Genomic DNA, 20,208 nt, shown 5'->3' with positions numbered 1-20,208 from the left:
TGTTTTGCTTTGTCTTCCTCATTTTTCAAAGTTGAACTCTGCTCCTGGTACAAAAGGAGTACTGTTCAACATTTTTTTGTGCTAAAGGACAGTAAAGGTCACTGAATTTTGGATGCTGAAGCCTCAGGTGTTGTTGGCTAGCTCACTGCACTGGGGGAGCCTGGCCCAGTCACACTTGTTGGAGTGGGGTTCTGGGGCTGACAATTTTCCTTCTGTGCTGGGGCTCTAGGCTTCACAACTAGCCTATAGAGTCACAAACCTGCTGAGTTGAGTTTGAGGATCCTTGGTTGCTGATTTGTGCTGTGGCTAAGAATCTCCCATTGACTTGCTGGAACCACATCTGCACTGGACTACATTCCTCAAGTGAGTTCAACTTTTTCTGAAGTTTTTCTAAGTTGACTTAAGCTGGAAAAAAAATGTTCACACTCTTTTTGAAGGTTCTGTTGCTCAATTAAATATTTGTTATTGGTTTAACTAGGTCATATTCAAGATATCTTGAATTTGTCTAAATGTAAATAGGCATTAAATTACTGACTTAATCCTGTATCTGCAGTACTGACAGCAACCTAGAATTTAGTGTTTTTCATTTTTAGGTTTGTTTTTCATTCTATTATGTTACTGTCATATGGGTTACTTAGTCTCAGTTACATAAATCAAGACAAAGCATTAACACTTTAAGAAAAAATATATGAATCTTACTCCAAGAACAATGCAAGTGAAAAATAAAACAAAATTGATTGGCATTTTTCCTCTTTGCCTCCTTTAAAGTATAAATCCTACTGGACCATTAGCTTTTGACAAAAATTATTCATTATCTCTAAATGTTACACTTCTTATAATACACAAAAAGATTCTTTTTTTTTTATATCTGTAACAAAGTACTTCTGAGTCTTAGATTAGATATAGATATTTTATTTTGTATTCCCAACATAGGTCACATGGAAGAGAATGAAAGGTTGTTGTGCAAAGTTAAGGTTTGGGATATAGAACATACAGTGTGTTATAACAGTTTTCATGGCAAACCCCTCATAGTGTTAAAATAATTCAACATAGTTTTAGTGTTGCAATCATTCAACATAGTTTTCAGATTTCTTAGCAAACACATATGTTCATTTGGCCTCCATATAAATCAGAAGAATATTTTTTCTCTATATCAATATGTACATATGAAAATCAAATCCAAAATATCACAAGAAAAGGTTGAAAAATTGAAATGATTTTTCTTATTAAAGCACTTGGAAAATGAGCTTTATTCATTCATTCATGATTTGCTCTTTAAAATATCCCAGGCATCACCTATTCCAAATAACTGCCAGAAAATATGTTCTGTCTGGTAATGTTTCTACCTCTAATGTCTCCTATTCTCTTAGTGAGTTTCTCCATGAATTTCCATTAGAGAAGAACCCATGACAGTTCCAACTCATGTAGAGACAAGATGTCTTTCTCTACTAAAATGTATGTTCTTTGAAGTCAAAGGACTTATTGAATTTTCCTTTTATTTTTACTTCTGGTGTTTCGTACAGTGCCTGAATAAATTTAGTAAAGGCTTTATTTGTCTAACTCATAATTTTACAGATGGAGAAATTGAAACCCAAAAAGATGGTGTAACATGATCAGTGTCAAATATGGTAGAACCAGAGTTCAAGCCCTGTTCTGACAACTGCAAATATGGGGAAAGAATTGGAATTTGTATTTCTTAGGTTCTATATAAGATGTATCTTCTGTTTACTGTGAGTCCCTTAATTTTTCATCTTTGCTCATCTTCATGTGTCAAACAATGAAAAAAAGTATCCTTAGAATTCATCACATCCAATTAAGACAACTCTGAGGTACCACTATGCAAATCTCAGGTTGGCTAAAATGATAGGAAAAGATAATGATAAATGTTGGAGGGGAGGTGGGAAAACTGGGACACTAATACATTATTAGTGAAGTTGTGAATTGATCCAATCATTCTGAAGAGCAATTTGGAACTATGCCCAAAGGACTATCAAGCTATGATATCAAGCAGTCCTTTGATCCAGCAGTATCTCTACTAGATCTGTATCCTAAAGAGATCATAAAAAAGGGAAAAGGACCAACATGTGCAAAAAAAATTTATAGAAGCTTTTTTAGTAGTGGCAAGGAATAGAAACTGAATGGATGCTCATCATTTGGGGGAAAATTGTGCATGTTTAACCTATTGGATTATTTGCTGTCCAGGGGAGGAGAGAGATGAGAAGGGAGGAAAAAAAAGATTTGGAATACAAGATTTTGCAAGGATGAATGTTGAAAACTATCTTTGCATGTATTTTGAAAATAAAAATACATTTGGAAACTGGGCATGACACATTGCATGTTTCTGTCATACTACTGAATGAAAACCATGAGAGTGGCTCTGTCATGGGCTTCTCTATCCTAGATCTCTTCTTGACCATACTTTTCTAGCACAGGACCTTCAACAAGTATTTTTTAAAAACTAACTTTCACTAATATGTTCCACTGTGCTTTCTTCTGGAGATACAGAGTCAGAAACTAAAAGTTCCTGTTCTTATAGAACTTCTATTCTGTGTACATTGTATACATTGGAGCACATTGTATATATAAATAAGTAAATACACATTTTTTGCTTATTTTTATTTTATTAGAACACTAATATTCCATAATATTCATATACCATAACTTATTCAGGTATTTTCTAGCTGATAGTCATCCACTCAGTTACCAGTTCCTTGCTGTTACAAAAAGGGCTGCTACAAATACAAATATTTTAAAATGTTTTTTGGATTAAAAAAAGTTCATTGCCTCCAACTTGAATCCCCTTAGTAACTTGCCTTAAAAGTAACCAACCATTCAACCTGCCCTTGACCTAATGGGGAATCTACTTACCTTTTCCCCAAAGCCCATTTCTTTTAGGGGAAAGTTTTCCTTAAATCAATTATGCTTATTAATTAAATAACTTTTCAAAGTAAATTTTTATTCATTGAAAATTCACTTTAAAAATATTAGCAAAACTATACTTTATACAAAATTTACTCCAAAAGCAATAGGCTGGGGGGAAAAATTATAGCAAAGGGTTCTGATAAAGGTCTCATTTCTAAAATATATAGAGAATTGACTCAAATTTCTAAGAATATAAGCCATTCTCCAATTGATAAGTGGTCAAAGACTATGAACAATTTTCAGACAAAGAAGTTAAAGCCATTTTTAGTAATAAAAAAAAATGCTCTGTCACTATTTATAATAGAAAAGCAAATTAAGACAATTCTGAGATAACACTACACAACTCTAAGATTGGCTAAGATGGCAGGAGAAGATAACTATGAATGTTAGAGGGAATGTAAAAATGTGACACTAATACATTTTTGGTGGAGTTGTGAACTGATACAACCATTCTGGAGAACAAAATGGAACTATGCCCAAAGGGCATGGTCTCTACTGGGTCTATATCCCAAAGAGATCATAAAAAAGGAAAAGAACCTTTATGTGCAAAAATGTATCGGCCCTTTTTGTAATAGCAAGGAACTGGAAACTGAGTGAATGTCCATCAGTTAGAGAATGACTGAATAAATTATGGTAGAGGAATATTATAGAATATTATTATTCTATAAGAAATAATAGCAGGATGATTTCAGAAAGGCCTGGAGAGACTTATATGAACTGATCCTAAGGGAAGTAAGTAGAACCAAGAGAACATCGTACACAACAACAAGAAAATTATATTATGATTAATTCTGATGCACACGGGCTCTACCTGCCACTACCTGCCAACAATTTCTTCTCAATGGTTTGGATAGAGGCTCCCTGTATTGTATGTCAACAGATTCTTAAAACCCTGGATTCTAAATTAGTCTATAAAGTTTGTAAATGATCTATAAGGAATAACTAAATTTCTTCAACTAATTTGAACACTTCCTATTAAATATTACTATAATTCATCGAAAAGTTTTTAAAGGCATCTAAATTTAATGAGGGCATTTTTTTGCATTTATTCTAAAATCTATGGGTGAGTGACTAAATAGAGAAGTATTATCAACTAATAAAAGTATCTAGGTGTAGGTAGCATCTTGACAGTTGTATTAAGTGGTTAAGCGATTTGACTTAATCAACTTCTATCCTATGAAGTACATACAGCTAACAGGTTTTATACCAGTGATTCAGATTAGTTCTAAGTGGGGTTAGTTTATGAAGGAAAGTAGTTACCTTTCTTATCTTTAAAATATATATATCAGAAATGAAAACATAATTTAACAAGAGTGAATGCAATGAAAATTATTTAGAATAGAAGGATTCTATGATCCCATATGTTAACTTAAAATATATTGATTTTTTTTCTTTTTAATAGAACCATCCATATGTTAACTTTTAATAAAGAAAGCATTAAGGCATGGAGGTAAAATCAGAAAGCATGTGGAACAGATAATCAGGAGTTATTCAGTGTAACCTCAAATCATAAACTCTGATGAAGTCCAGTGGAGGCTGAATAATGAATGAGACACCATACTACAACACTGTTGAAAAATAAGGATGTCACCTTTCTCTCTCACAATTGTAGGAAACTTGGTCTCAGCAATAATCTTAGGATTGAAACTCCCAAGAAACTATTTTACTGACCTAGAAAAAATAACAACAAAATTCATATGGAGGAACAAAAGGTCAAGAATTTCAAAGGAATCAATGAAAATCAAAGCAAATGAAGGTGAACTAGCTGTACCAGATCTAAAACTATTATAAAGTAGCAGTCATCAAAACCATTTGGTACTGGCTAAGAAATAGAGCAGTTGATCAGTAGAATAGGTTAGAGTCACAGAACAAAATAGTCAATGACTATAGCAATCTAGTGTTTGACAAACCCAAAGACTCCAGCTTTGGGATCAGAATTCAAGTATTTGACAAAAACTGTTGGGAAAATTGGAAACTAGTATGGCAGAAACTAGGCATTGACCCACACCTAATACCATATATCAAGAGAAGGTCAAAATAGGTTCATGATCTAGACATAAAGAATTATATTATTAACAAATTAGAAGAACATAGGATAATTTACCTCTCAGATTGGTGGAGGAGGAAGGAATTTGTGACCAAAGAAGAACTAGAGATCATTATTGATCCCAAAATAGATAATTTTGACTATATTAAGTTAAAAAGGTTTTGTACAAACAAAACTTATACAGACAAGATTAGAAGGAAAGCAATAAACTGGGAAAACATTTTTACATTCAAAGATTCTGTTAAAGGTCTCATTTCTAAATATATAGAGAGAGTATTGACTCAAATTTATAAGAATTCAAGCCATTCTCCAATCATTAAATGGTCAAAGGATATGAACACATCATTTTCAGATGAAGAAATTGAAACTATTTGTAGTCATATGAAAAGGTGCTCCAAATCACTATTGATCAGAGAAATATAAATTAAAACAACTCTGAGATACCACTACACACGTGTCAGATTGACTAAGATGACAGGAAAACATAATGACGAATTGTGGAGGGGATGTAGGAAAACATTGTTGGTGGAATTGTGAATGGATCCAACCATTCTGGAGAGCAATTTGAAACTATGCTCAAAAAGTTATCAAACTGTACATAGCCTTTGATTTAGTAGCGTTTCTCCTGGGATTATATCCCAAAGAGATCTTAAAGGAGGGAAAGGGACCCACGTGTGCAAAAATATTTGTGGCAATCTTTTTTGTAGTGGCAAGAAACTGGAAACTGAATGGATACCCATCAATTAGAGAATGGCTGAATAAATTATGGTATATGAACGTTATGAAATATTATTGTTCTGTAAGAAACAACTAGCAGGATGCTTTCAGAGACACCTAGAGAGACTTATATGAACTGATGCCAAATGAAATGAGTAGAATCAGGAGATAATTATACACAGCAACAACAAGACTATATGACGATCAATTCTGATGGATGTGGCTCTCTTCAACAATGAGATGATTCAAACCAGTTCTACTTATTCAGTAATGAAGAGAGCCATCTACACTCAGAGAGAGAACCATGGGAACTGAATATGGACCACAACATAACATTCTCACTCTCTCTGTTTGCTTGCATTTTGTTTTCTTTTGCAGCTTTTTTCTTCCTTCTAGATCTGATTTTTCTTGTGCAGCAAGATAATTGTATAAATATGTATATATATATATATATATATATATATATATATATATATATATATATATATATATATATATATATGATTTAACATATATTTTAACATATTTAACCTGTATTGGACTACCTGCCATATAGAGGAGGAGGTGAGGGGAAGGAAGGGAAAATTTGGAATACAAATTTTTCTAAGGGTCAATGTTGAAAAATTATCCATGCATAAGTTTTTTTAAATAAAAAGCTTTAATAAAAATAAATAAATAAATAAATCTTAGGATTGACATTACCTTTAAGAAAGTGAGTAAGATTTGTGGAGTTCAAGTTCTTGTATCCAGTTAAGGTAAATATCAAATTTGCAGTCAAGAAAGGGGAAAAAGGGTTTTCAATAAATCAGATTAATTATTCATACTTCCTATCTTTCAGGCATTTTGCTAACCACTGAAGAAACAAAGAAATGCAAAAAATATTGCCTTTGCTCTCAAGGCACTCACATTCAAGTGAAGGAAACAATATATAAAGTGGGTGCATGGACTACATATCATTCCAAGAGAGCTCACTAGAATAAAAAGGGACCAGGGATAATCCCAGCAGAACGTGGGCTTTGAAATGAAACTTAAAAGAAGTCAATATAACTAAAAGTTATTGCTGAGAAGAAAGAGCATTCCAGGCAGGGGGCATAAAAAAGGCATAGTGGCAGTAGATTTTGTCTTGTATGTAAGGAGGAACAAGAAGGTCAGTGTCCATGGAAGGTGGCAGAGGGCTTTGAATCAAGATATTGGTGGTTAAACTCATAGTCTTAAGACTTCTAATATATACCAAATAATAGCTAACATGAGTAGGTTTGTCAAGCTGCCTCACTGCACTGGGTAACTATGGAATATTGTGCAGTTTTGGATCAATCCCTCTCACCCCCACCCCCCCACGCACATTCACACCCACTTTCAATCATTCTCAAGGATTCCTCTCAAAAGCCAGAGAAAAAAATTCCTGCTAAATTAGGAATCAAGGGGAAATGGTGAATATTCATCTTTTTCTAATAAGCCACACTTTTGAAGAACTTATAGTTCTGGAATCATAGAGCAAATCTAGCTAGCTATTCATCTGACACACATCTGTCACTGTATTTGGGAGAACCTTCTTTCTAGATTAAAAAATTGTGCCTAGAAAATGAGTTCTGGGTTTGGATTTTTGTGCTTTGCAATACTAAGAATGACACTAGCCAGCAAATTAGAAGTACAAATGAGAAAAAAAATCAGAATTTTTCCATGTCTTATTTTGATTTTGATTCCAACTTGGATTTAATGAAAGCATCAAATGTAATTCCAGGTAACTGAACCACTTGCAGAGACAGAATGGTAATGATTTTCCCCCCGTACACCATTGCATCAAACAGTTTCACTTTGATTACGAATTCTGTTCTATACAGGTGGGTTTCAGAGTGACTTTATAACTGGTCAGGCATTGAGTACATTATCTGAGACTTCCTCAGTAGAATAGTTATTTCAGGTTTATCTGACTTCTGAGTTTTGAACTTCATTGCTGTTGGTTAAAAACTACACCTCTCTGCTAGTACTCTCTTGCCTGGAAATGGGTGTTTGAAGGGTGAGTGTGTGGAAGGAAGTAGCAAGGAGACGGTCTCAGTTTTAACTTATTCACGAGCTCCTCTTAAATGACTTCTTTTTATTCTAGCAATGATTCAGTTGAAAGAATTATTGCTGGCTCCCGAGTTGGCTAAAAAGGCTTTTTATTAGAATCCCACATCTTATGTCACTGATTGTGATTCTGTTCATAGCTTTGACATCCTCTTCCTCCACCCCCCATCCCACCCCAGCTTTGTTAGCTGACATCACCCTATGTTAGTAATTCCTCCTTTTGACTTTCCTTTTTTATACATTTTCTGGTAGGGCTGTGCATCCATGACAACTACTGATTGTGTGAGCTTCCTCCCTCAGACTGTTATTTAAGGTTCAGATTCCATGATTAGTCAAAAAAAGATAACGAAAAAAGGATTAGGTGGCATAGACAATTAAACTATTACTCATTTGTGCTAAAAAATCTAGGTTCTTGCTTCTGTGTCAGAGAGATTAGTGTGTTACTATCAATCTCATTTCTCCTTTATTTTTTGTCTATATCCAAAGACTCCTTCAGCTTTTTCTGCAGCAATCCTGAGCCATATGTTCAGTTCACTTCTCAAACACTGACCTCTTTTTCTGCCTCATCAATAAGCTTTCACTTGTGCTTCTCCTGACTATACCAACCCTCCAAATTAAAATCTTTTGCACTCTATAAATTTTAGGCAAAAATCTTGCTTTGTTGAAAATAATCTGATTTGCCTTTAATGACTGAAATTATGAATATCACTTCTGTCAAATATCATTTCATTTACTCCAGATATTTAGTTAAGTCATTTTATTTTTACTTATATTTTAAATTATTTCTTATTTTGATGACTGCCATCTTTTCTGTCATTTCCCTCCATCTACTTGGCATTACTTTTTTAAAAATGAAATATTTTAAATTGCTTTAAGATTTAAATCAATGACTTTACAAATGTTTATTTCAAAAAAAATTTTTTTTCTCAAAAGAACCCTGGGGAAAATATCATAAAAGGGAAAAACATCCATAGGTTAGAAAATATTTATAGCAGTTCTTTTTGTGGTGGCAAAGAATTTAGAAGATGTCCATTAGTTGGGGGATGACTGAATAAGTTGTGGGAAATGAATGTACTGGAATACTATTGTGATAGAAGAGATAAAGAGCAGGTGGATTTCAGAAAAACCTTCAGAGACATATATGAACTGATGGCAAGTGAAGTGAGTAGAATTAGGAGAATATTAAACAACTATGATTGACTTAGCTCCTCTAAGCAATACAATGAACTAAGATAATTCTAAAAAATTCATGATGCCAAATGCTATCTATATCCAGAGAAAGAACTGATAGTGTCTAAAAACAGATTAAAACATACTATTTTCACTTTTTTTGTTGTTTTTTGCTTTGTTGTTTTTCCTATTTTTTTCATTTTCTTATGTTTCTTCTTTAACAACAAAACTAATATGGAAATATGTCTTACATGACTGTGCTTATACAACTTTCATCTGATTGCCTTGGGGAAGAGGGAAGGAAGAAAAGGAGGGAAAAAAATTTGGAACTCAAAATCTTTCAGAAAATGAATGTTGAAAATTGTTTTTACATGCAATTGGAAAAAACAAAATACTGTTAAAAAAAACCTCGAGAGGTAAGCACTGTTTCCCCAATTTTAATGAAAGTTTTAAAAGTCATTTCCATATCACATCCCTCTCCTATTCCTAGGATGCTACATAAAGCTCCACTCCATCACAGAATTTAGCTAAGTTCTTCCTTCCTTGGAAGTCAAAGGTCAAAGGCCTTCTCAGTCTGAGGTAGGTGTAAATCAAGACAGAATCAGAGGGGAAAAGTGTAGAAAACACACTAATAAGAATTAAATGTAATTCTATGGAAAACTTGTGAGATTCAGAGTGAACAAATCAAAGATAATTTACACGGCCTTTGCTTCTAGACCTGTTAGCTTTGTGCTATACTGAAAAGTCCAGAGGAGAATCATGTAAGTTTAATTGCCCTCTCCTAACTTCTTACTCTATAACTAAAATAAGTAAATCAAATAGATTGATTACCACAATGGAAGTAACTCAGATCACTTATTTAAAATCTTAAACTGATAACTTAATTGCCTGTAGGTCACAAACCTGCCAGCCTTGTAATTTACAATGTTGAAGCACAAAATGACATTTCTCTTCAGCTGACAGCTTCTTCTTCTCTCCCAACAATGTATCAGCCAAGGCCTTATACCTGTTAAAAATAAAACAAAACAAAAACAAAAACAAACATCTGGTAAATGACTTAATACAGGAAGAAACCAAATAGTAATGTTTGAATTTGGAGGATAAATTGCTCTAGGTAATTGGTCAGCAGTTTAGCTTTGTTGACATTATGGGTTTTTGTTTATTCTTTGTGTTTTTCCTATCAATGTACACAAAAAAACTTCAATTAGGGAAAAAGAATTCCTCTAAAGTCAAAGGACTTGGGTTTAAATCTCATCTTTGGCATTAACTACCTGTCCAATCTCAGCCAAATCATGTGATGTGTCTGGACCTCATTTTTATGAAATGCAGAATGACAGGATTGTACTAAATGGCTTTTGAGGTCCTTTTTAGCTCTCTCTCTGTGTGTGTATATATATATATATATATATATATATATATATATATATATATATACCTATGACTCTAAAATAATAGACAAATCTATATTCTCTTATTCTCTGTTTAATTCATAAAATTAAGACACTAACATTTCTTGTATTTCTATTGGATCTGTAGAATTTATTTAGATAGTTATTACCAATAAATTGTTATTTGGAAGTAATTTTACATGAAAATGTAAAGGTTTTGGAACATTCTCCCCCTTACTTCTCTAAACTTCCAGTCATATTAATCTAAATGAATATGTAAAGAAAAGTAGATGCATAAGTAGCTCCATTTGAATACAGAAATTCATATTATATGTTTATGTCTTCAGAGCCCATTTGGAAGGAATGTGGTGAAAAATTCTGCTCAGCACTTTACTTTTCCTTGTTGGAGTCAACTAAAACCTGAAGAATTCTTCTGCCCATCTCATATTGTGTATTTTGCTTCCTCTAAATTTACTAAGATGAAATTTTTAGAAACATTTATTTTGCCATGTCCTTTATGTTCATCTATTGTAAATGAAATTGATGTAAGTTTAAAATTCCCATCAATAGAAAAAATTGACTTTCATAGTATTCCACCAACCAGTTAATAGCTATTTGTTAAGCCTTTCCTCTTCCATCTTCCTCTCCTTTTGGCATTTTACCTGGCATGTGAGCAAATAGTGCATTAAAAAAAAAAGCATCTGCATTAACTTTCTCTCTGCTACTACATTATACTGTTTATCAATATCATGTTAAACTGCATTGTAAGCCAGAATAAAGTTCTGCCAAAAACTTAAGGGGAAGCTCATATTATTATCACATAAGATTTCTCTAATGTGAGTTGTAGTTAATTGGGTGTATCCTAAAATGAGGCTTTTCAATTCACTTAGGGGAATTAAGCAAAGAGAAGAAAAGAAAAAAAAAAGGTATGCATCCTTATTTACCACATTTACTCAAACTCTAGATTTGCTATTATTGCAGAAACCAGTTGACAGTCATATAAGACAGATATATGGCTATTCATTTTGCAAATACCATCCATAAGAGATCCACTGAAAGAAGATGGAGGAATTGAGTGGACAATATTGCAAAGATTGCAGTTACAGTAAATAATGCATATAGGAGAAATTCATACTATTCACTCTTTAGATGAGCATGTTTTCTTATTTTCTCTCTTGACTCTTTAAGTACCTTACTTGACCAAAAACAAAAACAAAAATATTTTCCTTTGTATAGCATGAAAGTCTCCATCATTTGGTCAGCAAAATAAACACATCAATTCTAGCACAATCACTTCTTTTTATATAGACTTTACTCAAATGTCAAGCTCTGGGTATGAGTGCTTATAAAAATAGAAAAAGGTAAGCAATGCATAGTGAAGTTGATATGCCAGAGGCAAGTGAATGAAAAATTCCAACTCATCAACTTAATCATACTAAATGGGCTAAAATGATCTAGGGATGACTGGAGTACCTAGTGTTCTTTTATGGAAATAATGCTTCTCCAAACTGTCCTGAAGCAGTGTCCTGCCTCCTACTCACTTTGAATGTAATCACTTTTTTGATTGGTGAAGAAAGCAGGCATTTCTCAGAAACAGGAGCAGGTGTTGGGCAATGGTTAGAGCAAGTAGGTCTCTTGAAAAATTTTTAAGTTCCCAAAAGGTACTGGTAACAATATATCACAGTAAAAAATAATATATGCATAATTTAACATTTTAAATTATTCACAGTAGAAATAAAATCAGATTGAGATCTAGGGTTTAGTAGCATCTCTGATACCAACTTACTTGCTATGTGGAAATGGGTAAATCATTCAGCAATTATGTTCCATTCTTTCTGTTATCCACCTGGAAATAGCCATTGAGACGAACCCTATCCAAAACAGTAATGTTTTGGATCTAGATATCCAAAGACTATCACCTCTTTCCTCATGCTCTATTTAGCTTTGAATCCCTCCAATTAGAAAGTGATCAATCACCATCCTCTTTCTCTACCTTGTCTCCAGCCCTTTGGCTATTCTTAATTCAAACTTTATGTCTACCAAGATAACTAGAACTGGCTAGTAAGTACATCTTGTCATTAGTCTTGCTACTACACATATGGATATTTTTGTGACCTTTCCCTACCATGTTTCTCCTCTCACTCAAAGAATGATAAAATCAATATTGACAAAACTGCTGGAAATAATTCACTGCTTCTATAGAATCCATGGATAGAAGTTATGAAGAGTCCAATTTAGACTTGATATCTGTCAAGAAAAAAAATTTCTAACCATTAGTGTTCAAAACGCTGAGATCTTTCTGTAAAGGCTAGATTTTTAATTGCCAGATATGTTAAAGTAAAAATTCCTTGGAATACATGACAATTGAATTTTTTCCCATTCTAAACTTCTGTGCTATCAGAAAAAAAATAGCTCTACTTTCTCAGACAGATAATGCTACATTAAATGGTGTCTTAATAATGACATCATTGCGAAATAAGACAATAAAGTACAAAGATATACATTGTGAATTCTAATCTACAGGCAAAGAAACTGAAGATTTGGTTCTTTATGCCACATTCTGCCAAAGACTTTGAGTCTTCCCCTTCTACAAAACCTCAAAGTAAATCAATCAGAAATGGAATCACTCTTTTGAACTTCAACTTCAAAAGAGGCACTTGAAATCATAAGAGAAAATCACAAAAAAATTCCACTCATTTAGCATCTCATAGTATGAGGTCTCAAAGAAAACAAAAACAAAAGCAAAATGTGTTGAGAAAAGGAATTATTAATTATGCACTAGACTCTTCAAGTACCCACATAGTTATGGACAAAAATCATTAGCAGCCCTCCAATATCTTCGATTACAAAGAATAACACTAATTATGAGCAATAAAACGGAAATACTAGAAAAAGATAGATGGAAAGATATTAATACCATCATCACTTCTTCCAGATGTTTAAGAAGCTAGTACTCATTTAAAATCACTCCCATAAATTAAATGTATCTTAAATTGTATTCTAATCATATATTTAGAAGTGGAAGGAACTTTTGGTGAGAGTTGCACAGATAATAAAAATAGAAAAAGAGTAGCTTTCACAAAATTTAGGTAAACATTCTACTGATCTATTAGTCTTGTAACCATGTTAAAAAGAAAGAGAATTTAGTGGCACGTGATCTGTTCTTGATGAAACTTTCGGCCTTTATCATCATTCTTTCCTTTCTAGATGTTTAGCCATACTTTAAAAAATTATATTAAACAATTCTGCTTGGAATAAAAAAAAAACATTCACTGGCCTAAAGTTTAAAAACATTATTCTTTTCTCTGTAGATTACTAATTAAATTGATGCTTATTGGGACATGAGACTTTATTTGGGATTGTGATTACCTCTTGTTATCCCAGTATTAGATTTAATAAATTTATTTCTAAAAGATATCTTAGAGACCATTCCCATAACTTTTTATCTCAGAGAACTGAGCTACAGAGAGTTAAATAACTTCCTTGGCTCACATGCAATAAATGTTTGAGGTAGAATTTGAACCGAAGGTTTGCTAATTCTAAGTACAACATCCTATCACATCCCATTGCCTAAACTGACATGGCCAATTACTGCCAGATAAGTTAATAAATTGACATGATGAGGCTAATTATGGATGAAATACACACAGGTTATTAAAGGATATTTTATCAAATAGAATCCATAGGGAAAAGCATATATTCATTATAATTTGATATACGTACATGTGAATTGAATAGTTAATTGTTCTATGAAATTGCACATGATGCTAACTAGGACAATTAGACAATTACCTTAGCAGATAGGAATAGAATCCTGCCTAACTCTTAACAAGCAAAAGAAATCAGGCAGAAGGAGGGAAAGGAAAAAAAATGTTAATTAAAGAAATTAAATAATTTGTGTGGAGGGATAGTATATGCTACAGAAATGGATTTTGCATGAATTTTTAGATTAAGTCATCATGTTAGTTTCGCTTAATTCCTTTCTTGTTACAAGTAACTCTTCAGAAATGGGAGTAATATATAAATGTAATTTTATAAAAGAATATGTTGATGAAAACTTTAAAAAAAAAAGGAGAGATGAAAAGAATAGAAATTATTTTGACAATGACAGGAGATTATTCTTTCCACTTATTAAGAATACTGATCTTCTATTACTACCCAGACATTTAGAAGGACCAGAGAAGAGAAAGTGATTTCACGTAGCAGTATATTTCCCTGTTCTCATGGCATCAAGACATATTCAGGTCAAATAAAATGTCTCATAAGGAGTTACTTTAAAAGACCAACAAAGTTAGTGGTGGAAATCTTCATGAAGAATATAACATCATCTTATAAAGTTCTTCTTTTCTAACATATATCCTGAATGTTCAAATTACTCAGAAGTGAGACTTCTAAATACAAATGCTTTCCCCATGATTTTCAAAGGGAAAAAAAAAATCTTAAAGGTTCTCATACCACCAGTCCTCATTACTCTACCGAACTTTCCCCACCCCTATCTTGGAAAATATGTATTCTAAAGTATTGATTCTTTCTGTACTTAAGTTTTTATTTGTTTATTTATATTTTTTTGTTTTCATTGCAATGCCTTAATTTTTGTGTTATCCCTTCATTTTCCTATGGACATATCTGCTTTTAAGCTTATACAAGACATATATTTCTATTTCCCTTTCCAACTACTTGCTTTTAAACTCCCCTTTGTGCATAGTATGGTTGTGTGTATTTAATAAGTGTAGCTGCCTGGCTAAATTCAACTAGAGATTCATTTTATTAGCTTCACAGTACTGTTCCGTTTCCTCTTCATATCATGTTCTTATGGTAAACATGGTGCAGGTGCAGGTGGGTGATTTTCTAGCTATTCAGGGCTAATTTCCAGCATTCTGAAGGCTGAGTGGTATGCTGAGCATAACAGCTGCCTAGCAACGGGGCTGACATGCATCATGAAAACAGAGAGAAGTATGAAGGAAAAGGAAAGCAACTGGGCTTGAGAGGGAAATAAAACCTACTTAAAGTGGGTGGAGGGGTGAGGAATGAAACAGAAAAAAAGAAAGATAAAGGTTTGGTTTTTTTTCCCCTTCCATGGAAAAAATAAGGTGCTATTGATGAGAAGAGTCGATAGGTTTGAAAATCATTTGACTCATGGAAATTCTATTAATACATAAAATTTACACATTTTCTCCCTTCAACTGGCTTTTTTTTTTTTTGCAACATTCAAAGAGTGTGTTTATCATCAATATAGAATTGCCTCCACAATAACCTTCTATTAAAATAAATAAAAACAGAGAAGAGGCAGAAGGTATTTGTCTTAAGACTACAGTCTTTATTTTGCTAGCCATATTTTGTAATTGACTTTAGTTATGCAACAAACTACGTTAATATGTATCTATAGTGGTCTATTGCAAAGATAGATAGATGGGAAAGAAATACCACTTTAGAATAAATAGAATGATAGCTTCCATTTATATAGTGTGTGTTTTAAGTTTTGCTTTATACTGTCCCATTTAACTCTTCCAACAATCTTGATAGCTGCTATTATAGCTTTTCATATGAGAAAACCAAGTCTTAGAGAATTAAGTGATTAGTACAAAGTCATTATTGAGATATGAGCCCTGAGTTTCCTGAGTTTAGTACTTAATGCATTATACTATTGCTGCTTGTCCTGTCCATTTACTAAGAAAACTTGTCATTCTTTCTGGCAGTAGTTTGAATCCTGCCTCTGACACTAGCTCTGTCATTATGAGCAAGTCTAACTTTTTTTTCCAATCTCAGATGCTTCATAAAAGAAGAGCATAGAACTAGATGCCCTTAAAAGTCTTTTCCAGTTGAAAATTTGTGATACTATTCTCTAGTTTGTATTGGGAAAAGAGACTAATGTAATCAGAGCATTAATCGATAATAAGACCATTATAGAATGACAGATACTTCTTCCTCATCTACATAAGCATACACTTATTAAACACTATGTATAAAATGCTGAGCTAAAGATGTAAATATAAGTCCATCCATAAGCATTTATTTATTATCTGCCTACTTTACCCTGCATCAATTCACAAAGTCCCTCTGGATTTCCATGAAATTTTAATATTTATCTTTTTTAATGTCACAATAATATTCTATTACATTTATATACCACAATGGGTTGAGATCTTCTGCAATCATTGGACAAGAATTTTGTTTCCCATTCATTGATGCCACAAATAGTGCTACAAATACTTTTGCATCTATTATTTTTCATATATTATCTGTATGTATGCCTTTGAGGTATGTAATGAATAATGAAATTTTTAGTGCAAAATCATTTTTCATAATGTTTGTGGACCATTTCATGATTTGATAGTTCCACTAAAACTCAGCACAGGTATGTCTTTCTTTCCATAATGTCCCCATTTGCCATTTTCATCATTTTTTTCAGTGTTACTGCCACTTTTAATATTGTTAGAATTCATGTAGTCACTAAAAAAGCAAGATATTTAATAAAGCAGTAGGGAAGCAGAGTTAGTAATACCATTATGATGATAATTCTAGAAGCATTGTAATAGTTATGTTCAGAAGTGAATGACATTTTTAGAGATAATTCAAGTGCATATAGAAATTTTCCTCTATCAAAGGAACATGCTAACAGGGATTAAATAATTGTATTTCGGGGCTTAGCCATTTACTAGATCACCTGTACCAGAACACTGATCTCTTGCAAATCTAATCCATTTTTATGATATTGCCAGATTAATTTCCTAAAGCACAATTCCAATTGTGCAATTTCTCTACTTCAAAATATTCAATGACCCCTTTACCATTTTACAAAGAAAAGTCAAAACTCTATAATCTCTCATTCAAAGTCCTTCACAGTAATATTCCAATTTATATTTTAAGCTTCTCACTTCTTGTTTAGCTCAGTACATGACACATATTAAGAATTAATAAAGAAAATTGTTTACTGATTACTTTGCTATATGTATCTGCTCAACAACTAACCAAATCTATTCACTATTGTTCCTAATATTGTGCCATCCTTTTGTTTTTCTGAGCTGTTTGTTTTACTTTTTTTTACTGTCCTTCCCTACTACTGTCTGCCCACATATATTTCTATTTTTTGAACTTTTGTCTTTCTTTGCAGGAAAATTTCAAGAATCTTTTTAAATTTGATTTTTTTTATTTTAATTTCCCATTAATTTTTTCTTGATGTCCCAAACTCAGTCCGTTCATTTTCTTTCTCCAAATTCCATATTTTTTATCTGCACTTTTGTGTGGAATTTATATTTTATCTGTTATTATATTATATTAATTATATTATATTCTTTACCAGATTATAAATTCCTTGAAAGCACAAGCACAGGCTATCTTACTCATTTTTTTAAAATCCTGCTTGAGACCAATATAGCACATGTACAATAGACCATGAAAAAACTATATACTGAATTGAATAGAACTTAGGTCATAGACAGAACTCTCCCTTCTGAGCTATTTGTTGTTGTTTAGTTGTTCAATCATATCCAGCATTTTGGGACCCTGTAATGGATTTTTCTCATATAGATACTAGAATGTTGTGATTATTCCTTCTCCAATAGATTAAGGCAAATAGAAGTTAAATGATGTGACCAGGATCACTTAGCTGGTGAGTATCTAAAACTATATTTGAACTCAGATCTTATCTGAAAGGTCTAGTGTTCTATTCATTGAATCACCTAGCTGGAACCAGGGCCTGGGCATACATGTGGTGGGTCATCCATATACTCTGTAATATTTTAAACTGTTGATCACCTTCTATATACTACTCTCTGCTTCCTTGGTTTTCATGATGATTCCCTCTCCTTGTTTCTTTGTCCTTCTCAGATTCTTTTTCTGGATTATCATCTTTATAAACCCTTTGCATCTGAATGTCTGTCAAGGTTTCTTCTTTTCTCTCAAAGATTTCATCAGTTTTTATGAATCAATTTTTATTCCCTGTCCCCAGGTAATTCACAAATCTAAATATTCAATTTTTCTCCTGAGCTCAAGCTTTGAATCACCATTATTTTAAAATTGCAAGCAGTGACCATTTCTCATAATTAAATGTTAGTTGGCCAACTCATTTAAGTAAAGATCTATGTTTCTTTTTTCCTTAAAATAAAATTCTTCATCACAATTATTACCATCCATTGTGATAGTATCTCTGAAGCTGTACAAAGTCTTAAAAATGAGAGAGAAGTTATATAAGCCACAATGTGCTATGATCAAAGGCATATTATTTCAAGAGTGATACCTACATTCTAATCCTGTCTTTTCCACTGATTAGCTCTGTGAACTTGGAAACTTAATCTTTAAATACCTCATTTTCTTTATATTCATTTAGTGCTATGAAATCTCTTCTAATTCCAAAATTTTTATTTTCTAAGTTTTATTGAAAACACACACACACACACACACACACACACACACACATATATATATATATATATATGTACATATATATATATATACATATAGGGAGACACATATGATTATTTCTCTATTAATTAGCTGATTAGATGTTTTCTGTCTATCTTCAGTTATTTGTTCCAAAATGCTAATATATGATCATTATCACACAGAGACTTTTGACCAAAGGTGATACACCAAAATTTGGAATGTTTAATATGGCAGATTTGAATTACCATAGCATATACAGGTTTCACTTCTATTATAATCTCTGTTTCTGAAGCACCTGAATTCAAATCCCTGGTGGAAAGCAAATCGCTAGGAGATATTATCTTAATCCTATAGTATTCATTCATGCACTTCATGTAATTAAGCAGGGGTTCCCTCATGACAGACAATATGGTGGCTGAATAATAAAAAGAATGCTAAATTATACTTCAGCTCTTGGGAGTAGCTGATACAGCTATGCAAATAAAAAATGAATTCACAGCATCTGCTAAGAATTTACATGACAGTGCTCTCAAATTCCCTTATTTAAAATTGGCATCACCATTTCATTTTGATTGTGCAATATAGCAACATCCTATTTATTCAATAAATGGATTAAAATGAAACATTAAATTAGAAATGTCTTAGCAGGAAATCTGCAGTAAGCTCCATTTCCCAAGCAATGCCACTCACTTGATAGCATTTTGTTTTAACTATAGACTATTTTTTTTTCTAGGCATCTTCCTTAGTTGTTCTTCCAGACACATAACCCCAGGTCTATCCAAAGTCACTCTAGTGACATCTACCACAAAGAGCATTTAAAACTATTCCCACATATATGAGGGCTATGTGATGGGGCTGAAATAATGGTTGTGGGCAATGGAGTCAATAACACATTTTTCTGGTCCACTTACACACTGGAGGAAGCTAAGCATATTCAGTATATTGCATTTGGAAAGATATGTGCTACTTCTTCATTTACAATGAATTGAACAATTCACTTGCTAAACCAGGGGCTTGCATTGATCAGGTACAAGAACAGCTTGTTTTGCTAAATGGAGGAGAACAGATGCTCATTTGCTTTTTAAGTCTAAACAAGAGGCCTTTTTAAGGACATGATTTAAGTAAAATTATTCTATTCCTGTACCAGTTTGATCCTTCATCAGCTATTTAATGAGGTCAACTTGACCTCCTATCTTGGAATAGTAACATGAAACTAATGCAGATGGATGTATTTTTATATTTGAGATGTTTCTTCTTTAAACTAATTATACTTCCCTATTTTTGTTCACCATTTAGAGGTAACTCTTCTCATAGGCATTGACTAAAAAAGATTTCAATATATAAGGCTTCATATGAAGATTAAAAGGTCATATTTCCATTTAACAAATTATCAAATTTATTTTTCCTTATTTATTAAATTAAATTAATTTAAATAAACAAATTAAATTAAATTAAACTGGTATTTAATATTTAATTTCCCACATAGATATCTATCACAAACAAATATATATACAC

The 20,208-nt window shown here is 32.5% G+C and overlaps 1 protein-coding gene across 9 annotated transcripts in view; it reads right to left on the bottom strand.

Moving 5' to 3' along the window:
* MYO16 (myosin XVI) overlaps positions 1–20,208 on the bottom strand; it is an 899,069-nt gene that overhangs the window by 147,699 nt on the left and 731,162 nt on the right. For all 9 annotated transcript variants that reach the window (XM_074299517.1, XM_074299521.1, XM_074299522.1 and 6 more), the window contains one exon: positions 9,827–9,929. In XM_074299517.1, coding sequence (XP_074155618.1) covers positions 9,827–9,929 — 103 coding nt within the window. The remainder of the gene's footprint in view (positions 1–9,826; positions 9,930–20,208) is intronic.

This window comes from Sminthopsis crassicaudata, chromosome 3, assembly GCF_048593235.1.
Source record: "Sminthopsis crassicaudata isolate SCR6 chromosome 3, ASM4859323v1, whole genome shotgun sequence".
Taxonomy (NCBI): domain Eukaryota; kingdom Metazoa; phylum Chordata; class Mammalia; order Dasyuromorphia; family Dasyuridae; genus Sminthopsis; species Sminthopsis crassicaudata.
This window is presented reverse-complemented; position numbering and strand designations above follow the sequence as displayed.